The sequence below is a fragment of the Monopterus albus genome, unplaced genomic scaffold, assembly GCF_001952655.1.
Source record: "Monopterus albus unplaced genomic scaffold, M_albus_1.0 scaffold38.1, whole genome shotgun sequence".
Taxonomy (NCBI): domain Eukaryota; kingdom Metazoa; phylum Chordata; class Actinopteri; order Synbranchiformes; family Synbranchidae; genus Monopterus; species Monopterus albus.
The window spans coordinates 1952463-1976694 of record NW_018127918.1 but is presented as its reverse complement, the minus strand read 5'-3'; the positions used below and the strand labels follow the sequence as shown (position 1 = coordinate 1976694).

The 24232-nt window shown below is 40.0% G+C and overlaps 3 protein-coding genes across 4 annotated transcripts in view; 1 reads left to right on the top strand and 2 right to left on the bottom strand.

Moving 5' to 3' along the window:
* Positions 1-8359, bottom strand: part of clip2 (CAP-GLY domain containing linker protein 2) — a 28141-nt gene extending 19782 nt beyond the window's left edge. Inside the window, 4 exon segments of the mRNA XM_020598503.1 lie at positions 2-359; positions 5149-5373; positions 7020-7334; positions 8060-8359. Coding sequence (XP_020454159.1) covers positions 2-359; positions 5149-5263 — 473 coding nt within the window. The 5' untranslated portion in view covers positions 5264-5373; positions 7020-7334; positions 8060-8359.
* A 292-nt stretch (positions 8360-8651) lies between these two features.
* Positions 8652-15790, top strand: cldn2 (claudin 2). Of its 2 annotated transcripts, none has more exons than XM_020598505.1 (4): positions 8652-9055; positions 10128-10330; positions 11976-12711; positions 14307-15790. In XM_020598505.1, the coding sequence occupies exon 4, from the start codon at positions 14315-14317 to the stop codon at positions 15134-15136; it is 822 nt and encodes a 273-aa protein (XP_020454161.1). In that variant the 5' UTR covers positions 8652-9055; positions 10128-10330; positions 11976-12711; positions 14307-14314; the 3' UTR covers positions 15137-15790. The 2 variants fall into 2 exon arrangements, with proteins under 2 accessions (XP_020454161.1, XP_020454160.1); XM_020598504.1 differs by having other exon boundaries at positions 10056-10330.
* An 800-nt stretch (positions 15791-16590) lies between these two features.
* On the bottom strand, positions 16591-23999 carry rbm41 (RNA binding motif protein 41). Its single transcript, XM_020598377.1, has 7 exons — positions 23938-23999; positions 22529-22645; positions 20889-21090; positions 20295-20499; positions 19219-19724; positions 18294-18441; positions 16591-18139 (listed from the first exon to the last, which is right to left on the bottom strand). Exons 1-7 carry the CDS (start codon positions 23943-23945, stop codon positions 18000-18002), a joined length of 1326 nt encoding a protein of 441 aa, XP_020454033.1. The 5' UTR covers positions 23946-23999; the 3' UTR covers positions 16591-17999.
* Between the last annotated feature and the right edge of the window lie 233 nt (positions 24000-24232).

Below are 24232 nucleotides of genomic sequence, written 5' to 3'. Positions count from 1 at the left end.
GGGGGCCCCGCTCCCTCCCTGCTGAGCCTGATTCTGGGTAGAGAGCGAGTCTGTGGCGTGGCTGTCACTCCCCTCTCCAACCGGCTGTCTGGTGAGCTTCGAGGGTCGTGTGAAGATGCCCTGGAGGGGCTGGCACTCAAAGTAGCGCACGCCGCCCACCGAACCATCATTTTTGCCAACTAGGTCATTTAGTATCACGCCTGCCCACTGTCCCGGGGCGAACTGAGTCTCCCCGAGATAGGCGATAACTCCTGCTTTGACGCCGTTGACCCAGACCTGTTCACCCACGGTGTAGTCTCCCAAAACGTCATCGTCCTCTTCAGAGATTTTAGTTGGTGTGGTGGGCTTTAGTGGAGCGTCTGCAGAAAAAGAGAAACATAATCTAACAGTAAACACAAACATTGGTGAAATAAAACTAATGTAAAATGTGCATAGAAATTAAATCATGCTTCTTAATATCATCATATTCTCACAGCTACAACCCTCCTCACTGGAGAGGTAAGCTGTAAACCGAGCATATATTGTGAGAACATCCTCATTCACAGTCCAGCAGACTCACGCTCACACTATTCATCCTGTTTCACTATGTAAGGTTGGCAAAAAAAAAAGTAAAAACTGTGGCAGCATCTAGTACAGCAGTGCGGTTTGTGCAAGATTAGGCATTACTCTAATTTCTCCTGAAAAGTGGGTCGGAGAGACCTGTCTGTGATGTGCCCGTGATTAACCCCCCGTGCAGCCCCGTGATATTGCCTGTTTGACACATAGATGAGCTCTGTCTCTTGTTTTTTTCCACAACAGCCTATAAACTGAGCAGGGCACCATTAGCATGCGGTCGACTGCACCAATACCCCGCCAGTCTACTACTGCCAGTAAAAGTCTGTGTTTATCTGTGTATGTGTGTGCAGGAGTGGTTGGTGCCAGGGCTGTTAGAGAGGACGTGGGCTTGGTGGGCCTCGGTAGTGGTGCTTTATGCCCAACTGCTACCATATGTTGTGATGTGAGACACATTGGGCACAGATGCAAACAGGGTCAACTTCAAAGGGGTTTTAACTTGATGATACAGTCTGAAAGGTTTTAGGAATGTGCTGCTTCTCGTGCACACTTACTTTAGTGAAAACTGTTGATGGCAATGTTGCTCAGTCCCAAGTGAGTATCTTAAAGATGAACTGCACAACGGCAACATACTGCCAGCTTTTGAAAGAGAAGGCGTAGTCCATTTTCTTCTATCCTTTGCTGCATTTTGCGCCATTTAACATTTCACACAAAATACAGGCTGAATAAAAAGTACCGACGGTCACAGCATGGGAATGCTCGGGTTTCTCATTCGTCAGTAAAGTGTGAAAATGGATACTGCCCACAGCAGACAACATCAGTCATACTATACAATGGTGGCTGTAGCTGGGATCAGAACAGTCCCCAGCGCCACAGATGTTTGGATACACACCTGACTAAGCTGGTTGCTTACAAAGTCAAGGTCCAACATTTCTGGTCCAGACTCAGCTGGATACTTCTAGCCCCTCAACAGGAAGTACTAGGAGTTCTTCTCAAGTTACACAAATGCATTACATTATGACTTCTAATGCCAATAATACAGTGATTTTTGTTAAGGGTTCAACCAATGCAACATGAGATATAGGTCCAAAATAAACCTGAACTAAGCCCATAGTTTCTTGCTGTTGCTGAGGCAACAGGAGAGTAACAGTACAAGGATCCTCGGCAGAAGGAACACTGGAAACACAGCCCTTACTTTCACCATTGTGCTTGGCCACCTCCCACCACCATCTGAATCCCACTATTCATCAGCTCCGCACAATGAAACCTCCACAGCTTCCTCCCGTCCCTCCTCCTCCCTCCAATTATCCTCTCCTCTGTCCCTACTCTGGATACACGCACAGACACACACGCTTCTTTCTCTGACTCTGCTTATGATCATTTCCCACAATGACTATCATCTTCAATCTCTAACTTGTTCTTTTCTTTTTAAAGGGGTTTATCAGTTAGCGACGACTGATTTTGCATTGCTGTGTTTTCAGCAGTGGTCGCGGCAGCTGCGTCAGGCTGAGCAGCACAGACAGTAGCAGACGGAGGCGGTTGAGCTTGAATGTTCATGACTTTCTTTCTCAATTTGATGAGAAATGCACAGTGTTTTCAGATAACATCAAATTACCCATTAATGAACTCATCACCCAAAGTGGTCCACCATTTAAAAACGTGACATCATAAATAAGATCCATCCATCCATCCATTTTCTTCCGCTTATCCACGACCCATAAATAAGATGTGAAATAAATATTACAGATCACACCCAACAGGCTGAAAACATCGGATTATGGATTCAGACCACTGTGGACCAGGACTGATTTATGGCAATACTGAACTTAGAGGATTGTTGAGTCACTGAAAGACCATGAAATATAGAATATATAATTGCTTGAAGGTGTAGTCTTCTGGAAACACCAATATAGGAAAAGACATTTATGTTGATCAATAGATTTTCAGCCTTGCATAAAAGCAGTTCTGCCAAAAGCACAGTAATAATGGACAAGAATGGAGAATAATTAACAAAAATGAAATACAATCTTGACTCTTGGTGCCTTTCCACACAGTAAAAAAGTAGGCAATTGATCAGTTCTTTTGAAAAATGTTTTGACAGGAACAAACCAAGACACTGGAACAGAGACAAAACTTGGGCCAGATGTTCACTGTAACTCCTAGCAATTCTTCAAACATCAGCTTTAACTTTGGACATTAGAGAAGGATTTAAGGTTTTTAAAATAAGGAGGTTCACTGATTCTCATGTGCCGAAAGCAGATGGGCCCAAATTAAAAACATGTCATCTCTGCTGTCGTTCCAGTCTTCTGCAGTATCATTCAGTGCCAAAAGTGGAAAACAATCAAACAACCACTGGATTTATACACATTTCCATTATACGTTGCAGTAAATACAAGAACTCCGTGTACAACAGAGAATCAAGCTATTGGAAAAACCTGTAGATCTTAAAAAAAGCAACAGCCCTGCAACCTCAGCAGAGCTATTTCCGTTGAGAAACTAACTTCTGAGGTTCACAGGAGACGTGGCATCACAAGAGAGACTCCTTGACTACAACTTCCTTAAGAGGCTGAGACAGTTTAAATTTAGCAAACTCTGCCAACTTCCGACACAGTGACCCCTTCTCACAGTCTTCCCAGATAAAACCAACAAACAGGGGGCTGGGTTTTGGAGTACAAGGTCGGGCTAGTGTTAAGACTATCTGGGGCAGGAAACCGATCCTTCCATGTACTCACTGAGGCACCGGTTTTGTCCCACTGATATCTTCTCGGTGTTTTATAATCAACATAAAGGAACAAGAGGGATAACCGTGAAAACAATGAATGAATCATTGTAGTCATGGCTCCAAAGGATTCTCCTATTAAAACCGCAAGATTGACTGAACAGATAACTGAAAAACAGACACGATAACATCGGAAATTCCTCATATCTATAAAAGGAGTTGTTTGGATTTAAAAAGGCTCCTACGTGGTTGAAATGCTCAAGTATTGGACTAACTTGCTCTCAGCTATGTTATTTCTGAAGCGCAGACTGATGGTCTGCCATGAGTTTTAACGTTTGCATGCTTCAATATGACACATTAAAGATTAACAGGATTTAGATTAAAGTGATGTGTAGCCTGGGCAACAGGCTTCAGCGCTTGCAGCACTAAGGAATCAGCTGTTTGAAGCTTTAAGGGCCAAGTTCAGGATGATTTCAGACACAACTTGAGATGCTATGCCCTCTAAACACAAACGACATCCACTACAGGTGTAAACATATTCAACAGTCAAACTCAGGATGCAGCTTTAAATATGCAGAGGTTTTATTTCTGGGAGGCTGAAACTGTGTTTTTAAGAGGTTTAAAAGTCCTCCTGATATCAGAACTCTCTTTAATTTAATATTCACAGCATGCAAAGGGAGCACTTTCAAACAAACCCAAACTGGAGTAGGACAGAAGTCAGTTCCAAGCAGTTACTATACTATTCTCCACAGCTTGACCTGCACCTGTGATAGTTAAAACTAAGAAAAGCTATTGACATAATATTAAAGAACATTGCTGGTGCAGTCAAGTAATTAGAAACAGTGTAGGAATCAACACTTCCTGTGTCTGAACAACTTGAATAGCTTTGTTTACTCTTCCCTCGCTTTCATAAAATTCCACAGTCACCATGAACCACGATACACTTGTAGCTGCCTCTAACAAAAAGGCCTGCCACACACACTGCTGCTAACGAGAAACAAGCATAGTATCAGTATTGACAAAGGCTGGCTATTCTTCTGTTGCCTTCGCTGCAGCTGAGAGTGAAGCTGTAATTTAGCAGAAATAGAAATTAACGTGTGTGAAACTGGAGCAATGGCGACGTTGTGAGCTAAACTCACATTGCAGCCGCATGTAATGGTGAGAACAGCTGTGATTACTTTGTGCAGACAGGAGCTGTAAATCTGAGTCAATGTTTTTCAAACATTTTTTAGTTAGTTCTCAGTTTTTCAGTGGATGTATGCTTATATAGTCAGTACAGAAGGTTTTCAGACCCACATTGCGTTGTTTGTGATTCATCTTAAATGGATTCATTTCATCAATCTATACACAACGCTCCACAATGATAAAGTGAAAACAGATTTGTATTTTGAAAATGTATTACCCTATTTCTAGCACTCGTCTCCAAAGTATCTTGATTGAAAAAGGCAAACTTTGCTCAACAATGCACATAGTGCATTTGTTGGGGACTATTTTCAACTGTGGATGAATACACCGTGTGTGGGTGTGTGGGTTCATGTTTCTAGTTGCCTGACCCACAGAAGTGCAATTTTCATTTAGCACTCTTTAAATAACAGAAAGAAAACAGGTCATTTCTAACTTGATTGTTTATTATTTGTATATAGATTATTTTAAGTGGAGGGAGTGTGGTATCCATCCACACTGCTGAAAACTAAATACACTGCAAGATGAGGTTAAAGAAAATACTCCCCAGCTTCGGTGAGTGCGTCATCTAATTCAGCTGAGCTCTCACGGGTCTTTAACACAAATAAATGTGTTTTTTGCTTCTAGTGATAAGAAGAACTGAGAGAAAAAGTCCTTTTATCTTCCAGAGAGGTCAGGAAGAGGAAGTAACTTACTGTCTTTAGGGACAACAGGGCTAGATGTTCCACCCGCTGAGGTCCTTCCCACTGGGCTGGAATGCTTGGGCCCCCGGCCAGGGATTTTCAATCCGCTGGACTTGAGCATATTCATTCTACAGAAACAGGGAGACGACAGGGACAAGAGAGCTCCTCCCTGGGTGATGAAGGCTTGTGTATCAGACACTAGATGAGAGAGAGGTGGCTGTTGCGTTCCATGTTTAGCTGTGGGGATGAGAATGGGGGAATAAGACAGTGACACATATGGAAACAATAAACAGAATAATAAGCAGGCTCCTACATGTTTGTGCCCAGAGGCCTGTCATAATCCATCCATGGGTACAGTAAAGCAAAACAGTGAAATGGTATTTTTCCAGAGACTTTATAACATCTGTGCAGTTTACAACCTAGGCCATGACTTGGAAATATTTTTCCCTCCTTGGGCTACTGAAAATCTTTCAAATGAAACAATCCGAGAAGGAAAGACCATTTTTTGGTCGAACACCTTGCAACTCATGTCAACACAAGGCCATAAAATGTGACAAGGGGTTGCAAGTAAACTAAAAATACTGGGAACCGCTGGCATAAAAGAAAGTATGATTTGTGTGCTGCTTCACTTATATATGTCTGGTCTTCACTGCTACTTAACTACAACGACAAGATAAAAAAAAAGATAAAATACTGTGATTTGTTTACATGTAAGCACCATGCCATTCCCCACCTGACACCGATAATGGAGAAAGCTTTAATGGTAACAGCAGCAGGAACAAACGCTGAAATCATTTCTTTGGGCTTTTGGCATGAGATACAGCCGTTACACTCCTGTTGTAGTGCTGCTGGGCAGGACGGTGAGCCCTTAGCTGCTTCTCACCGAGCAACGCATTAATCATGAACCAAACACTGAAGTACAGCAGCCTAGAAAAACTTCTACAGAGCAAAGCTGACATGTTTTCAGCTTACCTGTCTTTGTTGCACATATGTTGTTGTTCTTGATTTCTCTTAAATACTATATTTTGTCTTGTTCTTACGTATTTTTGATTTGTTTTTCAGAGATCCTCATGGTGTTTGTTGTTTGCTCTCTATTGCTACAGGAACTTCTCTATTGTGGGATTAATAAAGTCTTATCTTGTATTGAACTTTGTTGTTTGACTGTTTTTATAGGTTTTATCCAAGTTAACTACTGAACATCTTAAAATCCAAATGTACACTTAAAGTGATGTCATTACAATAAGACTATTCGGCCTTTTTTTTTTTATCAATAACTCATTTTAGATATCATTTAAACAGCCAGTTTCTTCAAATGTTCTCTCACTGGCCAAGTTATCAATTCCCACGGAGCACAGGGCCAAGTGGAGCATGGCCTACAACTCATGGCCCAGAAATTATAGCAGATGTAATGTTGTTACAGCCTATAATAAACAGTAGGCATCTGGCTAAGGCTTTTAAACTACACACTGACTATTAGGAGAGGAAGCGAGCACATTTCAGACATATTATCATATTATTTACTCACATCCAGAAAATGAAAAAGGGGTATTTTCATTTTAGAGCAATCAACTCTATTAAACCTGCCGAGAATGATGGTTTTGCTATGACTAACTGAAAAATAAGGCCCCTGAGTGTCGCCTAGCTGGCCAGATTTTCTGATAGCACATGCCTGAATTAATTTTCCAATCCACAGCTGGGTTCAGTAAAAACAGAATTACATCTTTGGGATGACAATGCGCACCTAAACCAAACGTAACGCACCGCCAGTTTGATCCATTGTTGTAGCTACTGCGGCAACGTGCTTCAGACTGCCCTTCACTTAAACCCCGAGTCCCTCCCGGCCAAAATTGCTTTAAAGCACATAAATACAGGAATACACTCACATTTCTATGTGAAATTAAAGCGTCCGAGGAGTGTCCGACAACCGGCCAACTTTCAGGTTCTCGCCAAGAAAAGGGGGATTCGTGGTTGCCACTCCCTGGGATGCAAATATGGATGCTGAGCAGAAACTGAAAGGGAGAGTCAGCGTGGATCAGTGGATGGTGGCAACCGCTGCACGGTGTCAGCAATAGGCCGGCGATGTCTTAGGAGTCCGCCTGCCGGTTCATTTTTTCAGGATGATGGACCAAGCGGCGACCGGAGATAATGGACACGTATCGTTGTGCTGGTAGCCGAACACTGGCAGGTCTTCACGGCTCCTGAAACGACACGCAGCATCAGCAACACTCAAAACCAACTTTTCTGTTGCCTGGCTCCGATTAAGGACGCTAACAATCTCGGTCTGGACTCCTGCATAACCGTAGATATTTGTTTCGGCCTGTTCTGGCTCTTGTCTGTGTTCCCACGGTGGAATGGATCCGTGGGCTTAGCACAGCCTCCTTCTGACTCAACCCACCGGCTAGACTGAACAAAGGGGCTGGAAAGCAGAGCCTCCTGGGGGAAAATGAGAGTAGCCCAGTCTAGCTCATGTGCGCGACGTACTCGGTTTGAAAATATGGGGATTTAAGATGGGACTTGCTTCCGCGGTCAAAACACATGACTCACAAGCATGACTCAAGACCATTTCCAATCACTCATGCCACCTATTACTATTCGGCACCAATAAAAACCACAAGACAACATGTTTTCGTAATAATATGCCACATTTATGGCGCGATTCATTGTGTTCCTTTTCTGTTTTCACCAGTGCGCCTATTGTATATAAAAGTCATTATTCCACACGAATGACGTGCTATGCCGATATGAAACACTTTCTGATGTTCCACAATAATATATTAATTTACCTACGTAAAACTACTCTGTAGCCTACGTTTGGCACTAAGCACAGAAACCTTAAGTGTTATTGGGGTTTTCTGAGACCACGGGCAGGTAGAGTTGGGGTACAGAACCATACAATAGGAAAAAATGATTATCTGGCACTCACTATCTCTCTGACCCTGAGAATGATGGGGTCGGATTTATTTGCATATATTTTATTTCCGGCTGGATTTAAAACGTTGACTTTAAAAACGCTGGGATTGGTCCGCATGTGTGCACCGGGGAGTGCCCAAATTTGACAGCTGTACCGCCAGACAGAGCCCCCTGCTGCTGTACTCGTGTCAGCGGTCATTGCGACTACACTGTAAAAGTTGTGCTATTTGCTTTAAAGTAACAGCTCTTCCATGGAGTTTGCATTAGCCTACAGTATATTTTACATAAATGTCAGGCACTGTGGAAATCTTGGACCTGTTCACACGAGACCTTATATGGGCTGATATTAAAAATTAAACCTGGATAAATACATCTGAAAATCCTGCACTTGCCTATACTTATTTGGTGAATTCCTATATCGCACCATATGGGGTTGTTGCATATCTTTGTTCTTTTTGTAATACATATAAAGAAATTGTGATGTGACCCATACAGTTTCTTATATCGTATCTCATCTTATACTTTTACTCTAAATGACATAATTGTATTTTCTGGCAGAATAATTCTATTCATTGCATTGTAAACTTGTATATGTAGTGGCTAAATTTAGTCTGCTGCCTTTTCTGTCAAAAATCTAATGAAGAACCACAAAAGTGCTTTATTACTGTCTGCACATTCTTGTTTTAATATGACATGTAATTTGGTCTTTACCTTATTACAGACAGCATAGTGGTTTAATATGTAATGTGAAAGGCGCTGCTCTTTCTGCAGTTTTTCTATTGACCACTAGAGGGAGCCGAAGGTCTGTAAAGCAACCACATACCGACAGTGACAAAGGAAGAACCTGAATAAACATGTGGTTTCATCCGGGATGACAATCCCCCCATCCACAGGGCTCGAGGGGTCACTGAATGGTTTGCATGAAAATTATAGAAATCATCTGCAGTGGCCTTCGCACTCACCAGATCTTCACTTAGCTGAACACCTATGTTAGCTTTTGGACCAACAGGTTAGTCAGTGCTCTCCACATACTGTAAGTTCCTGTATATAAATTGTATAGATTTTGTTTCATTTTAGTTGATTTTAACTCTGACTCGCTGTAGTAGTCACTTAGGAGCTGTGATGAAATGGCACAAATATGGCGCCTTTTCTCAACATTTGTCACATGTGCAACAATTTTGTCTCCTTAGTAAGTTAATTCAAGTGAACATCTTCTTTTCAGTATAAAGTAATTTCTTTGTTTCCCTGAACAGTGTTTTTACATTTCAGCTGTAGTGGGGAGGGATAGTAATAAAAAGGGAATTATATCGTTGTTTTAAATTTGTGCAATGCTAACTTTTCTTTTGTTTGTTTACATATTTTTGGCATGCTTTGTTTTATCTCTGTTTTATTGTGAAGCACTTTGAGCTCCTTTCGGTGTTGTAAAGTGCTATATAAACAAATAAATTATTATTATTATTTATTATGTCCTAAAAACTTTGTAACTTTGGATACTCCCCTGATTTGGCCCATGATGCTTCTGTTAGAGGCACATTAGGAAGGTACTGTATCTGTTAATGTCCAGTAGGAACAGAAGGTACAGCAAACAAAATCTTTATCAGTGTTCACATGGACTCCCTGTTCATATTTTTGAGTTTTAAAGTGAGATTTGAAAAACTGTTAACTTATTCTTTTACTGCCACAATTTACAGTGATATTTTAGACTGGACATTGTTTCTAGTTTGGGAAAGGGGCTTTCCTGTTTCAACATGACCATACACAAGGCCTACTCAAAATAAAAAAGATTCTCCCACTGTAGTGTGGAACATCTTGACCGGCCTACACCTGTCGGATGAAAGACAACACAGACTGTGACCTATAGGCCTTTTTATGTCTTAGCATTAAACCTCATGTTCTTGTGGCTGAATAGAAGAGAAGAGTGGAGACTTATAACAACAGGTGTTGGAATGTTCTGCAAAGAAATAGGATTACCATGACATTCTACTTTGCTTTCATTGATTTATTCACAGTAAATGACCACCAGTCAGTAACAAGTCTGCTTCATAGGGGAAGTGACCGGATTACATGTTAATCCCATTAAGATGCTGCTGCCATGTGAGGGCCGGTTGGAGGGATTAGAAACCAAAGGCTCAAGCTTCAAGACCAGATCAGTAACAAATGGGGTGACACTAACTACTGACAGTGATACACACTCTGATGGCACATGTAAACTGTGTACATGGCACCGTCATTGACAAACCAGGAAGGACAAGTCTTGCCTGTCATCTGGAGATATACTGACATGGTATGTATTATTGTTTTTTATGATTTAATGTTTTGTTTTGCTCTCAGCACCAGTACTTTTCAAATTGACACCTCAGCAAACGTTTGATGGATGACAATGTGCAAGCAGCAGCCAAGTGTGTTGTCATCTTAAATTAGCTGTAAAGTCACAGTATATTATGCCAGGGTAAAAATAGCTTTCTATGGAGTCTGAAAGGTGCCATCGAAATAATTCTTGATATCTTAATTATAATAAAAACTGATCAATGAAATTTAGGGATAACCATTTGCAGAAATGATATATTAATAAACTAAAAAGTAAATCAATAAATAAACACCCATTCATATATCTAATTATGGGTTTATATTATAAATTAATAACTGAATTTTAAATAGAATTGCAAAAATTCATTCTTTTAAATTGAATTCTGCTATTCCATTCACAAATGAGTATTCCATCTCACATTATTTATTTCCTGCTTTAATTAAATTAACTTCCATAAATGCATTTAGTATTTCTCCATAAGAATCGTAGGTATGCAAGTCTTTGTAGTATTTAAATTATTTGCAGTAAAAAGAAGAAGACTTTTAAGTTAATGAATAGAATAAGAAAAAAGTGAAAGGGCCAGATCATTTTTATTTTTTGTAGTTAGTCAAAAAGGTCTTTGTTAGAGGAGCTGTGGGTTGTACTCAGGGAACTTTGGACATCTGTCCTCAGTATTTGTAAAATCCTTGCTAAAGTCCTGCCTAGAGATGAGACTCTGGCATCCTTGGTATCGACCACTGTTGTTCCTAGACTTAAATCTGTAGCGGGAGGCATTATTACCTGATAGCTTCACCCCCATAACAGCTGTTCGGTTAATGTGCTGTAAAAAGATCCAGTAATTACAGGGGAGATCAGAAGTAAAAAATCTGCTAGAAACATGTTATTCATTAAATTAGTTAATGGCAAGTTTTAGGAGACTGGCTTGTCGACGGGCTTCCCTGCTACACTATATGTGAAAACACATCAAAATCAAACATTTGTGCTTGTAAAACCCCAGCCCACAAACACCAGATTCAGATCTCAGAGTCACTGCCCACATGTTCACATGGTTTGTTCAATGATTCAAATAGTACCTAGTATTAAAGTAGTAGTTTTACCGTAAATGTCAATTCAGTCTGATTATAAGGCTTGATCACTTGTAAAGTCGCTGCACAGTGAAGAAGGCATAGTCAAAAGGTCCCATTCTGCTTTTACTGTACATGCTAGAAGAACATTAGGAAAGAAAAAGATTTGGGTGTGTGGACCTGCTACAAGTTTTGTGCTCTGGATGAAAACTGAAAAATCCTTAAGTGTACTGGTGAGTTGTTGCACTGCAGCAATGTCTGTGTTAACCCCTGTGAGGGGAAAATTAATCAAATCTAATTAATATAAAAACAAATTAAATAGTCCTTAGTCCTTTCACCTGCTTCAGGGTGGATCATTTCTTAAAATACATAAAATGCTCACAAGCAGTTTGGGGAATTTTTGCATTTTTCCAATAACATGAAAACATAAGTGTATTTTGAGGGTTTTTTCCCCAAAATAGAATTCCAGTGTGTATCAATAATCCTTTTGCTTAATTACACAAATTGTAGTCAACTGTACAGAAAACTGACATCCTGAAATATTGATTCTATTACAGGGGTCTGCTGAAGATCTGGCTTTTGGACTGAGCTGCTTCCAATGATGAAATAAAAGTTTGTTATGGCGAAATGGCCAGTGAGAGAATGATTAACCCATGTGGCAGAGGGGATGTGTGTGTCACTGTCAGAGGTCTCGGTGTCACTGCATGTGTACATGACAGGAGGTGAAGGTCTGGTTGAGGGACACAGATCTCGCACTCAAACAAAGACAAAAGAACATCCCGCCAAGACAGAGACAAGGGATGGTAACAGAGAGAGACGACGTGCAGGAACTGTGTCTGTTGCCCTGCATAAATGGGATTTTAAGTGGAAACAGGCAAAATACTGAACTCAAAGGATTATATTTTTTCTTAATCAGCACTTGTTCTGAAAGTGTATTTTGGCTCCCTTTGTCCTGTGTAGCCAGTAGAGTAAGTGCCATTTAAAAGTACAGCAGCAGCACAACCGCTGCGACTGTGTCAAGGTCTGAGGAAGCAGTCAGACTCTGATAGAGCAAGAAAAAAAAAGACACAAAAGAAAACTTTTTTTTTTCTACTCGACAAGCAGAAGCACATTCAACAGAAATACCAGTGGTGACTACAGTCTATATAGCCTGCAGACTCTACTGTGTCGTCTTCATCCTCTACCTCCTCACCCTTTGCTTCAGCTGCAATTTCAGCTCCTGCAGCAAACGATCATTATCAAATCCACAACCAGTCCGGTGCCTGGCTCTTTCACAACCTGCGGCAGTCTCAGGTAAAGCATGAAAGTGGATTATGTGTGTGTGTGTGTGTTTGTGGCACATAGTAGCCTTCTGTATTTGATTAAGCTAGACACAAGATGGAAAAGGGCTTTAAATTTGTATTAATACAGTTATGCTATAAGAAAGATTGATGTATCGGCTTGAATCCCAATTAGCAGCGTTTAAATGGCGTCTGGCACTGAGCTCTCAAGTTTTCAAATCATCATGAGACTGCTGAGTTAACGGAGTTAGGAAGCCAAGGCTGCACAGGTCAAAATCACTGCGAATCCAAGGTACAATCTGGAAAATAATGAAATATTACAAAAACAGCACCAAGACACAGCAAAAACAGGCTGCAATATATAGAGTAATATAACAAACATATCCACACAATATATGCTGTAAGCATGCAACCTATACAGTATTTTACCAGCATTTGCAATGGTGATTTAATAATCCACGGTAAAAATCATTTTAATGAGATTTTGATGTTCATTTGTTGTTGATACCAACTATTTTATAAGTAAGCCTGTGTGGTTTGTGCTGAGACAAAGTAGTATTTGATTGTCTGTTCTAAGATTTGGCCACAAAAGCAACTAGGTTAGCGACAGATTGATGCCATGTTCATATCAGGTCATACAGACTATAATTACAAACAGAACATTGAGACAATGCTATCATATCAGCTCTAGTTGTGATTTCACATCAGAGAAATGGAAATTTCTGAGACCCACAATGTTCACTTGGCAAATGAAGCTAAGAATAAAAAAGCTAGCAGCAACATACTGTAGCTGCAAATACATCACTTCCACTGAACGTGACATCAAAATAAAAATGTATTTTCAGTAATTAAGTTGAGTTAGCTAGCATTTGTTTGCATGTGGTATCACATGTTAGCGAACAACTAATAAATAAAACATAAAGAAAGTGAGAATTAAAAACAAGGAAATAAATAGAAATGGATAGCCTACTTCTAGTTTTAGCTAATCATAGCTTGTTAGCTTGATAACAAACACTTCCTTTATCTTGCAAAAACATATAATCAGAACACAGGGTAATGTACAATATTCATAAAAAAAAAGATAAATAAATACAATTCATACATGTGATGTAATATTTAGTTAAGGTAAGCATGTTTATTCTATCAAAATTTTGATAGGCCTGCATAGAGCATAATATATTTTCATTAGCTAGTCAATGGTCATTTCCAGATGGGTTATATTTAGCCACTGTTTGTGGTAGTCACTTCTTGATGGAAGCAGTCAAGCTTATTTAAAACCAACTATTATGAAGTTATTTACTAATGCTGCATTCATGTTATATTAGTTGGATGGTACAGGATTAACACTAGAGCATTTAAGTTGTATCAAAATACCGTGAATTGACAATAAAATTGTACATATAGAAATAAGGGTTAATTCACTTGACTGGTGGATTCTGGCAGGCAACCATATAAAAAAGTAAACAGTAATAGTAAAATGCTATTTGCAAGGCAAAAAATGAGAATGTTAATAATGAAATACTATATAAACTCCATCCATCTGCTATAGACAAATGACTGTGACTTCTGGGTTGCTTTTTGTTTGCTTTTGGATCTCCTCCATCACAGCTGTGGCCATGGCATCAGCAGCTCTGGAGCTCATGGGCTTCTTTCTGGGCCTGCTGGGGATGCTGGGTACTCTGGTCACCACAGTGCTACCGTACTGGCAGACTTCTTCCCACATCGGCTCAAACATTGTCACAGCTGTGGACACCATGAGGGGCCTGTGGATGGAGTGTGTCTACCAGAGTACTGGGGCCTTCCAGTGTGAGACCTACAACTCTATGCTGGCACTGCCCTCTGACCTGCAAGCCTCTCGTGCCCTCATGGTGATCTCCATTGTGCTGTCTATTTTTGCCACTGCCATAGCCGTTCTGGGAATGCAGTGCACTCTGTGCCTGGAGGGTGCAGGCGCAGTTAAGAGTCGTGTGGCTGGTGCTGGTGGGGGCTTCTTCCTTGTTGCAGGTTTCCTGTCACTCATACCTATGGCTTGGACTACACATGAGGTGGTCCAGAACTTTTACAATCCAAACATACCTGTCAGCATGAAGCATGAGCTTGGGTGGTGCCTGTATGTTGGCCTTGCATCAGCACTCATCTCCATACTGGGAGGAGGGATACTGTGTGTATCATGCTGTGAGGAGTACGAAGGTGGGCGTGGGAGACATCATGGTGGAGGGTATCCATATCCAGTAGGAAGCAGTGCGCTGGGCACAAGGGTACGGGCAACCTCACAGACCTACCGCAATCCCACCATGCCGGTAGGGGGCATCAACACGACCAGCAGGGTGCAGACACTGGTCCGCAATACTAGCGGCAGCTCTCACTCAAGTATCCATGAAGTCCAGGGAGCTAAGAAGCCCACGGTAGCAGGATACGACATTACAGGATATGTATAAGACTACAATCACTCCATCACATCTTTAAAAATTGCTTCCTGACCACTTGCGTTCAATTAAATGTATTAATATATTGAATTTAATCAAATATGGTCATTATAAGCTTAATGAAGCAACAAGACACATTAAATCCACAACATAAAAGTGAGAAATGAGTCAACTGTATCACAAGAACCGGGTTTGCCTCAATGTGTTTATGACCTTTCTTCAGTCTATGACTAACATTTCTTTAGCTAACATTTCTTTTTGAAATGTTTGCTAAATACAATGATAATAATTCAAAGAACTTTCCAAAGTTGTTTCTATTAATTAACATTCTGCCTTACTATTTGTATGTGAAATGTGTGTTAACATTCGATTTAGTATTTGAAAGCTGAAATATTTTCACTTCTCTACTCATATGAGGATCTATGCATCTGCAAAAATGATTGAATATGACAGGTTGGAGAAAAATGTGCTTCACAGTCTGGGATACACTGCCCAAAAGGGGAAACCCTTCCTGCCACAAGACATTAATACTATTCAAGGATTATTGATCTCTCAGTGGATTGTTCATGATGACTGATGTTTTGCACCATTCTGTTTCTCTGCTGATTTTTAGGGATGCATTTCCAGTACATAAAACAAGTCAAATGTTTTTTGTTTATTTCTTTTTTGGAGGGGAAATAAATAATAACCTTTTCTTACTCTTGGTTGAACAATTTTTTTCTAACCCTGTGTTTAAAACCATGAATGAGTGAATGTGTACCACTGACAGGTGCAAATGCTTTGACCTGTCACACCAATAAAAGTACTGGCACATTTATTATTCACTAGCAGGGACCTGCCCTCACTAAGTATGAAGGTGGTGAAGGGAAGAATGCATGTTTATGTACGTTGTGGTTGTGTGGCAAGGCTGAAGAGATCTGAGCTGCTCTTGGGCACTGGCAGACCCATATATGGTCTGAGAGCTTAAACAGTGCAGAAAAGGAAGGGGCATAGTTCGGGCAAGGTTATGTTCCTGGACTTCAGATAATTTATATTATCTCCATTTATGTGCCCTAGTAAACATGAGAGATATCCAGCATTTTATTAGTTACACCAGAGTTTGAAATGTTAAGTGTTACTTCTCTGCTCAACCTACTAAACCTTTTAATCTTAAAAGGTTTCTGTTAAAAAAATATTTGAATTGCTCTGCATTTTGTTATTGTTCAGAATTGCCTTAAAATCCAAATTTAAAGTATAAACACACAAGGAACTGGCCTTTCAATGGAGTAGTGGATATCATACAAAGACTGTGGACGTTTCACGTTTTTACAATGTGGAACGGGAAAAAGATCGCAGCCCTGAACTGAAGGCAAACAAATGATCGACACAAACAAGCCTACACAAACAAAGATACTACTTTAGTCAAATCAATATGCAATTTCAACTTGACTAGCAGGTGGACAGTGTGACCAAAATTCACAGGAAAACTAGGTCAGCTTGGCAGCTTGGAACACTTTGTTTTCAATGTTCAATGTTTATTTTGTGTTTCCAGGATCTGACTAAACATGAGCAACACGTTGTGGTGCACAATCAGACTTTGTATCACAGTGTGTGTCTGTTATTATGGTGCACATAACAGGCAGTGAGCCCAGAGGAACTGCACAAAACACATTTATAACATATCAGTCAGTGTACTTACAACATGTATCATGGCCTCAGACAAAAATAAATTAAGTATTTAAAATCACAGTTACACCCACTAAGTGTGAGCATTTTTCTGGACCCAAAGAATACCATAGATAACTGGACTAGGGACACACATTAAAGCTGTGGGAAAGACACACATCTCAAAAACATACAGCAGATGACCCTGAGCACCTTTTGTCACAGATAGTCTGTACAATCAACAGAGTCAACATTTCTTTCTCCCTAATGTACTATTTAGATAGTAGACTGAGTAATAACACTCAATGATAAAGGACTGTTATTTTTGGGTTTGGGTATTGAATTAACTGAGAATTTTAGACCACATTAGACCACAATAACATGGAAAATTAACATAATGCTGCTAGCCAAGGCTAAAATTATTCCTTAAAAAAAAAGAAATCACCAAACTGTTGTTCCTAACGACTGAATGGCTCCACCTGGTGTCCAAGAGCAGAATAACAGTGAATTTAAACAGGAGTCACTACAAAAGCATTTCAGTCAACCCCAATATTGAACTGCAGTGTTGTGTGATTAACATGCAGACTGACTTTAAGTCATTGTGTACCAAGGCCAATGAAAAATGCACATTAAGTCTATTTTGCAGTGTTTTGACAAAACCAAACAAGTAAATCTGACATTTATTTGTAATAGCAGATGCTCTCAATACATCCCTCTGATATAAAGATGTACATGCCTGGCTTTACTGATCACTGCTCAGCCAATCATGCATCATTGTTGGAGAGACTGTGATAAAAATCAGGCAATATAAAGAAAACAAAAAGAAAAACATTTACACATTGTAAATAATAATAACTGATATACAATTATTATTACTTGATAAAATGCTTGGAGAAAAAAGTGTTTAAATTGACATATTTTGTAAAATTATTAAGGCTCCCTGGTCTGAAACTTAAAATTTATGTATTAATGTATGGCTTACAAAAATGGGCAAAATATGCCCATTTAACACTGAAGATATATAGCATGAGATATATAAAAATTCAAATCATGGAGTATATTACACAGAATGAACCTTTAAGTACATGACAGAAGATGGAAGAAATAGACTATGTGAAAAAAAATATCCAAACTTATTAAATAAGTAGAAATAGCATGCCATATACAGTCACATCCATCTCAACCTGTTTTTCCATGTTGTTGTCATGAATAAACATATTTTGTTTTTATTTTATTTATCCTCATCCTCCACTTTCTTTTTCTTCTGTTGCTCCTCTTCCTGGCGCTCACGACCAAACTCAACTACCAAAGGTTTCCCTAGCAACCGGTATCCATGGACCAGCTGCAAGGCTTTCTGGGCTGTTTCAGCATCTGCCAAGAGAAAGCAAATACACATGATGTGTAAAGTACCCAGCTTAGTTTATTTGTACATGTATTTATCAGAGTTAGAAGTGTGGCTCTAGGGATGGAAATGTTGCCTGATTGGTCTGTCGGTCACTTTGTGGCCATCAGTGCCAGCTCTCACCTAGCAGAGTGATGAAGGCCTGACCCTTCATCCTCCCAGTCAGCAGGCGATAAAGGACTGGGGGCCCATTCTCAGACTCGAACCTAGAGAACAGCGCCACCAGTTGGGCCACTGACGCCTGTGCACTAAGGTTCTTCACACACAGCACCTACAGTGAATCACATGAAAACAAAATCAGCCATGAGTCACTGCAGACATTCATTGTTCAGGTCTGTCCACTCACAACAGCACATCTTCTCCCACTGTGGTTTTTTGAGAGGTGAGGTCATAGCACAGATATGAAATTCTATCAATCTTCTTATCTCACCACTTAAAAGAAAGCAAATGACCACGTTTACTAAAATGTTTAACTATTCTTCTGACTGCTATCTGACATTATGGGGAAGCTGTGCTTTGTTTGGAGCCACAGTAAAAAAAAAACAACTCATTTCTTTTGACAGACTGAATCTAATCCAGTTTATGAGTCAGTGGTTCTCAACCTGCAAAAGGTTGTAAATTTGAGATCTCATTTTAGGAGATAAGCACTGTATCTCTAATGTTATTCCTCTGAGGAATGTTATTGAATTTTAATTTGTCAAAGGAGCAGTCTTAGTTTGATTAAATGCTGCAGTTTATGTTTATATACTGTGCACAGTCCATAGAGATATCACCTGTCATAAAAACTGGATGTAAAATTAAAGAATATACTTTGCTGTTAAATAAATATACCACATTCTAAAGAGAAAGGTGTATTTCTGGAGGGAAGTGCTGAGAGCATTTTTAAAATGATCTTCTTTTTACATATATATTAAAACTAATTTAAAAGCTCTAAACTGGTTTGAGTGGGAAGTAATATTCTTTAAATAAAAATTGTGTGTGGCTAACCTAAAACAAATGGAGTACACACTGACCACACTTTGTGACTAATAGATGTAGCTGCTGATACCTTGGAAGGTTTTCCTGGCTGATAATTTCGGAATCTCGGGATGCTCCGGATCCCTTCCTCTGATTCACGGTTCCTCAGGATTTCTTCATCTGTAATTGCCTCAATTTCTCCCGTGACGGTCAGCGGCCTCCCTGGTCCCGCCTTCAGCGCTCCACACAGACTGCCGATTGGCTGGCTGATAATTATCTTTGTTGGAACGGCTAATTGCTGATGCCTTGCTCTGTCCTGAGCGTGCTGCTGCTCTGAGATGTCCGAACTTGACTCTGGCTGGCCTGATGAGCCAGTTCCATGCTCAGTGGTGTCTTCTGATTGGTCATTGTCTCTCTGTGAGTTTTGTGATTGGTCAGTTATGGCTCTGTGTGTAGACAGGTGCGACACTGCAGCTGTTTCTCCCTCAGAGTCCTGTAGTGAAGCTTGTTTTCTCTCCTTGCTGAGAACATCTCTGTAGAGAGAGTCCAGTGGATCAGAGGATGAAGCCCCCTGCTGGCCCTCCTGCTTATCTTCATCTGTGGCAGATAATACAACATGTGACTTATTCTTCCTGCTACTGTACCCTCTGTTGCTCTGCTCATCTTAACTTCTCTAACTTATGTGATCAATCCAGGATCACAGTTTGCAATGTAAACCTTACGTTGGGAGAATTAGACCAATCATAAAATGTATTAAATTCAAAACCTTTCAAAAGACAGGCCAACGACAAGTGGTCATCACTGGCAATTACATGAAGAAATGAAGATGTACAAAAGCTGTAGTCCAAGCCCAGGGATGCAGAAAACATCTCACCTTTCTAGAAACCATTCTAAAGCGGGTGTTCAGGAAACTGTCTCTTCTGTTAAGAGTTTCAAACTTGCTCTAAGTAAGAAACTCATTCAGTGTAATTGTCTGAATGGCCTGTTCTTTTTTCTTGTGCTTCTTTTAGGTTTGAAGGCGAGTTATTTTTATATGATTTTTAGGATTAATGAATCTCCTCAGCAGATATTTCTTTCTGATTTCTCTTATCATTTCACCTCTGGTTTGGTGTTATGCTCTCTCACAGCATATATAGGTATCCTGATGTCTCTCCTTACACCTCGTACCTCGATGGTAAAGCGCCGTGAGGAAACCCTGGCGGTCATTTCCCTGGAACAGAGCCTGTTCAATCTCCATCTCTCTCCGTGACAGCGGCCGGCTTGCTGTGAATCGCTGTGGACGACACAGGAGATCTGCCCTGGCTTCAATCTTGTCCCTGATCACCTGCAGGCGCTGGTGTTTCACACCTGGAGCTGCGCACACACCATGGGACTGCGTGGGCACAAAATCAGGCTCAGACAATAGTTTGCTAGTTGAGGTTTATCTGTAGTATGTACATCAGTGTTACATCAAAAATAGAGGTTTGATATGGCCTACGTGTTAATCTGACTCACATATAAAGGTTTGCATTTGGATGTCTCATTCATCTGTTGTTCACACACTCACAATGAAAATCAAGTATTTTTAGGACCTCACACTTCCAAGTATGCAGTGCAGTAAAAGACAAGGAAACAATGGACATTCATCATTTATAGCTCCGAGTTTCCAAATGATGTGACCTGAAACTGTTTGCAGAGACTGCACACAGCAAACTCCCCACATACAGGACCAAGAATTAAACTCCTGTTCTAAGCATCCTCTCTGTGTCCAGTAGGTTTTACCTTCTCTAGTGCCGCTGGTGCATCTCTACTCTGCCACAGCTTGATCTCGGCATCAGTGAGGCCCAGTTCCCGCAAGCTAGCCAGCTCCTTCTCCCCGTCCTGCAGGGCCTGGAACTGGGACAGGCTCCTCACTCCAGCTGCCTGCTCTCCAAACGGCAGATAAAGTGCCGCCGGGGCGAAGCACTGCTTCTTGGCTACACATCTGTAAGACAGAATTATTCTGTGACTGCACGTGTACAAGACATGTAGAGGATTCACTGGTAGCTCCAACAAAAGCAGTGCTACCAAAGACTTTAAACTGACAAGTTCAAAGTGATGAGGCCTAAATGTTGTTTCTGACATTTTACAATAAAAAAAAAAAAAACTAATAAAAAGACAGCTGAGTAAAACTCTGCAGCCCTGCACATTGTACATAGAAAATCCTCCAGGCTGCTCCGTGGGACACTGTGCAAAGAACACAAGAGCATTTGATGGCCGTGTTTTTTAAAGCCGGTCAAAATAACAGGGATTTCTTTTGGACAGCAAAAAGAGCTCTTGTGGGAATACAGCTACAGACACCACTTTCTTTTCCCACCGAGCTATATACGGACACACAGGCTGGTTTGGTCCTCTGTTTTAAATGTGCATTTATTGTAATTCAGTAAATGCACCCAGTAAGAGGTTCACCATAATTTGCCATTTGATTTGAATGACAAAACATGGGACAAACATTTTGGTGGAAACAGAGCCACACAGGTGGACCATCTACTTCACAGTCACACATACTGTACAACATGCTATACACAATTAAATGTCTGTAATTCAAAGCAAGGCAAATGTATTTATATAGCACATTTCCTACCCAAAAGTAACCAATGTGCTTTACAAAAAAAAAACAAAACTATAAAATAATCAAACTCAGTACTTACAAACGGATGCATTAAAAATAATAAGACAAACAATAAAATACATTGACTTAAAAAAGAGGAATATATTAAAAGTAAATCACGAGTATTATTACTCAACCATACGCACATGGAAGTAAAAGTGTTATTAATCTAGATTTAAAAATGTCTACATTATAAGCACATTTAAGAACTGTTGGCAGTTTATTCCAAGTATATGAAGCATAACAACCAAAAGATGCTTCACCATGTTTAGTTCGAGTTCTGGGCTCAACAAGCTGACCTAGGTCCACTGGAGCATCCTACTGAGTTTATAGTCTTCAAATAGCTTAGTGAGATTTTTTTTGGTGCTTTCAAGACAAGTTATCAAGTGTGAGATTTTTGGCTCGATAGCTGTAAGTTTTATTATATTTTTGCTTGTTTGGTATTTTTTTGTGAAATGTATTACAGCACAGATGCTATTTAATGATAAGGGCAGACAGGAGATTACATGGTGGTATATTTTTGCAATTAGTATTTCAGCACTGAAGAGAAGTCTAGTTGGCTGGCGGTACAGAAAATGTGGCTAGTGGGCAGCACGGAATTAAAACCAGGCTGGACTGTAAATCAATGCTGTACCATTCATTAATTTGATGTTTCCATAGTGTATTGTCAAGAATTGACTGTGAAGGTTTGCACATTATTTTCTCCACATATTATCACATCATAATTTATGGAAAACCAATCTTCTGCAAATACAAACAAACAGTTTCTGACCGGTCGATGTCAACTTCAGTGTAGAGCTGCTGCAGAAGGAGGCTTTGCAGCTGCCGCTGGCCCTCTGTCTCCTGCTCCTCCAGTAGAGGGCCATCCTCACAGGATTGCCGGCTCACCCTGACAGATTTGACACAGAAAGACAAGATTTAGATAAGCAGTGGACAGTATACAAGGACATAACCACCACCATAAATATAATGTTACTTTCAGGTGACAGTATTACAGTTTTCATTTTGTAAACACATTTTAAAACTGACTTGCAGTACCACAACTTAACTGTCATGGAGCTCCCAAAAATACAGCACATACTTTAAGACGTAAGAAGCAAACAGCAGTTATGCAGGAAAGCTAATAAATACATTACTTTTGATGTTGCCAAGGATAGCTGATATCAAAACCTAGCAGTGATTTTTTTGAAAACATTCTAAGCATTTATTAGTAACTCAGCTCTGACCTGTCTGGAACTAATCCTAGAGCATCTATCTATTGAGAAAAAACAGGCTGTAATAGCTCATTGGGCCATAATGCATGACATTTGTCTAACAACTGATCATTGTGCGTATAGCCGGACAATGTTGGGTTGAATGTAACATTAATTTGAAGTGTCTCAGAGAAAATATGATGAAGCTATTGGAACAATACATGGTGTTTTACCTTACATGTGCATGCTGTAAGATTTTTGCAACAAGTGAAGGTTGTGCACAAAGGGTTGTGTCCTAATAAAAATCTCTGCTTTTAAGTGTTTAAGACAAAATGTGACGAAGCTACTGGAAAAACGGGGTGTAATGTCTCATTAGTTCATATTGCATGATTCAAATCTTTTAAAATGGGTTGTGCGTGTTATTTTGGCGTCTAGGATGAACATGGAATGTATTTTAAAAAACATAGAGAACAAAATATGTCTGTGAGAAAATAAACAGACCACACACACCTTTAAGCTACACTGTATGCAAGCTACACAAAATACCTAACTTCGGCCAGGCGTTTTCCCTGTGGTCCTTGATTTCCGCAGGGTTTTTAAAAGTAACAACTGACGTTAACTTTATGCTTAATAGTCGTAGGTATGAAATTTGACCTGGGCGAAATCAGTACACTTTCTACAGTAACGTTATTACAAAACAAGTCTGGTGACGACGATGCCTCTTAAAAGTTATTCAGGAGTTACTGAAATATGATTTGAGTTATAGAGAATTGTCGAATGTATGAATACCAAACTATTTACACCACAGTAGCATCTGTAGCTATCTCAGTGACAACGCATCCGTACCTGAGGTAAACAGAATGACTGACCAAAAAAGTACGTAACTGCTTTAACGGGTATTTTCTGGTAACACGGAGTCAACCCAGTATCTAAAACTAAATCCGTTTGGTTTAAATGGCTATATGATAAATAACACAGTTGTATTTACCTCCGCATGCTTCCGCTCTATGCTTCCCGTTCCGGTTTGTGGAATCATGGGAAATGTAGTAGATACCACGCATGAACCATAATGAACTATAAGGCTATAAGGCATTAGGCTAATTTTAATGGCTACATTTTAGAAACATATCACGGATTTGGGGCTTTTGTGGGTTGTGAATAAAGACATAATTTGTTTTCCTCAGCTGTTTTGCTTATGTTGTTTGGTGTTAATTTCATCAATAAAATATTCCTTTGCTTATTTTTCATTAAGAAAACAAGACTATAACAGCAACGAGTAAATT

Excerpts from the sequence above, each read along its gene's own strand:
- cldn2 (XM_020598505.1), top strand. The coding sequence starts at position 14,315 with ATGGCATCAGCAGCTCTGGAGCTCATGGGCTTCTTTCTGGGCCTGCTG.
- rbm41 (XM_020598377.1), bottom strand. Across the intron at positions 20,500-20,888 it reads CACCAGCGGCACTAGAGAAG|TCCCATGGTGTGTGCGCAGC; the intron begins GTAAAACCTACT and ends GTGCCCACGCAG. Across the intron at positions 19,725-20,294 it reads CACGGCGCTTTACCATCGAG|ATGAAGATAAGCAGGAGGGC; the intron begins GTACGAGGTGTA and ends TATCTGCCACAG.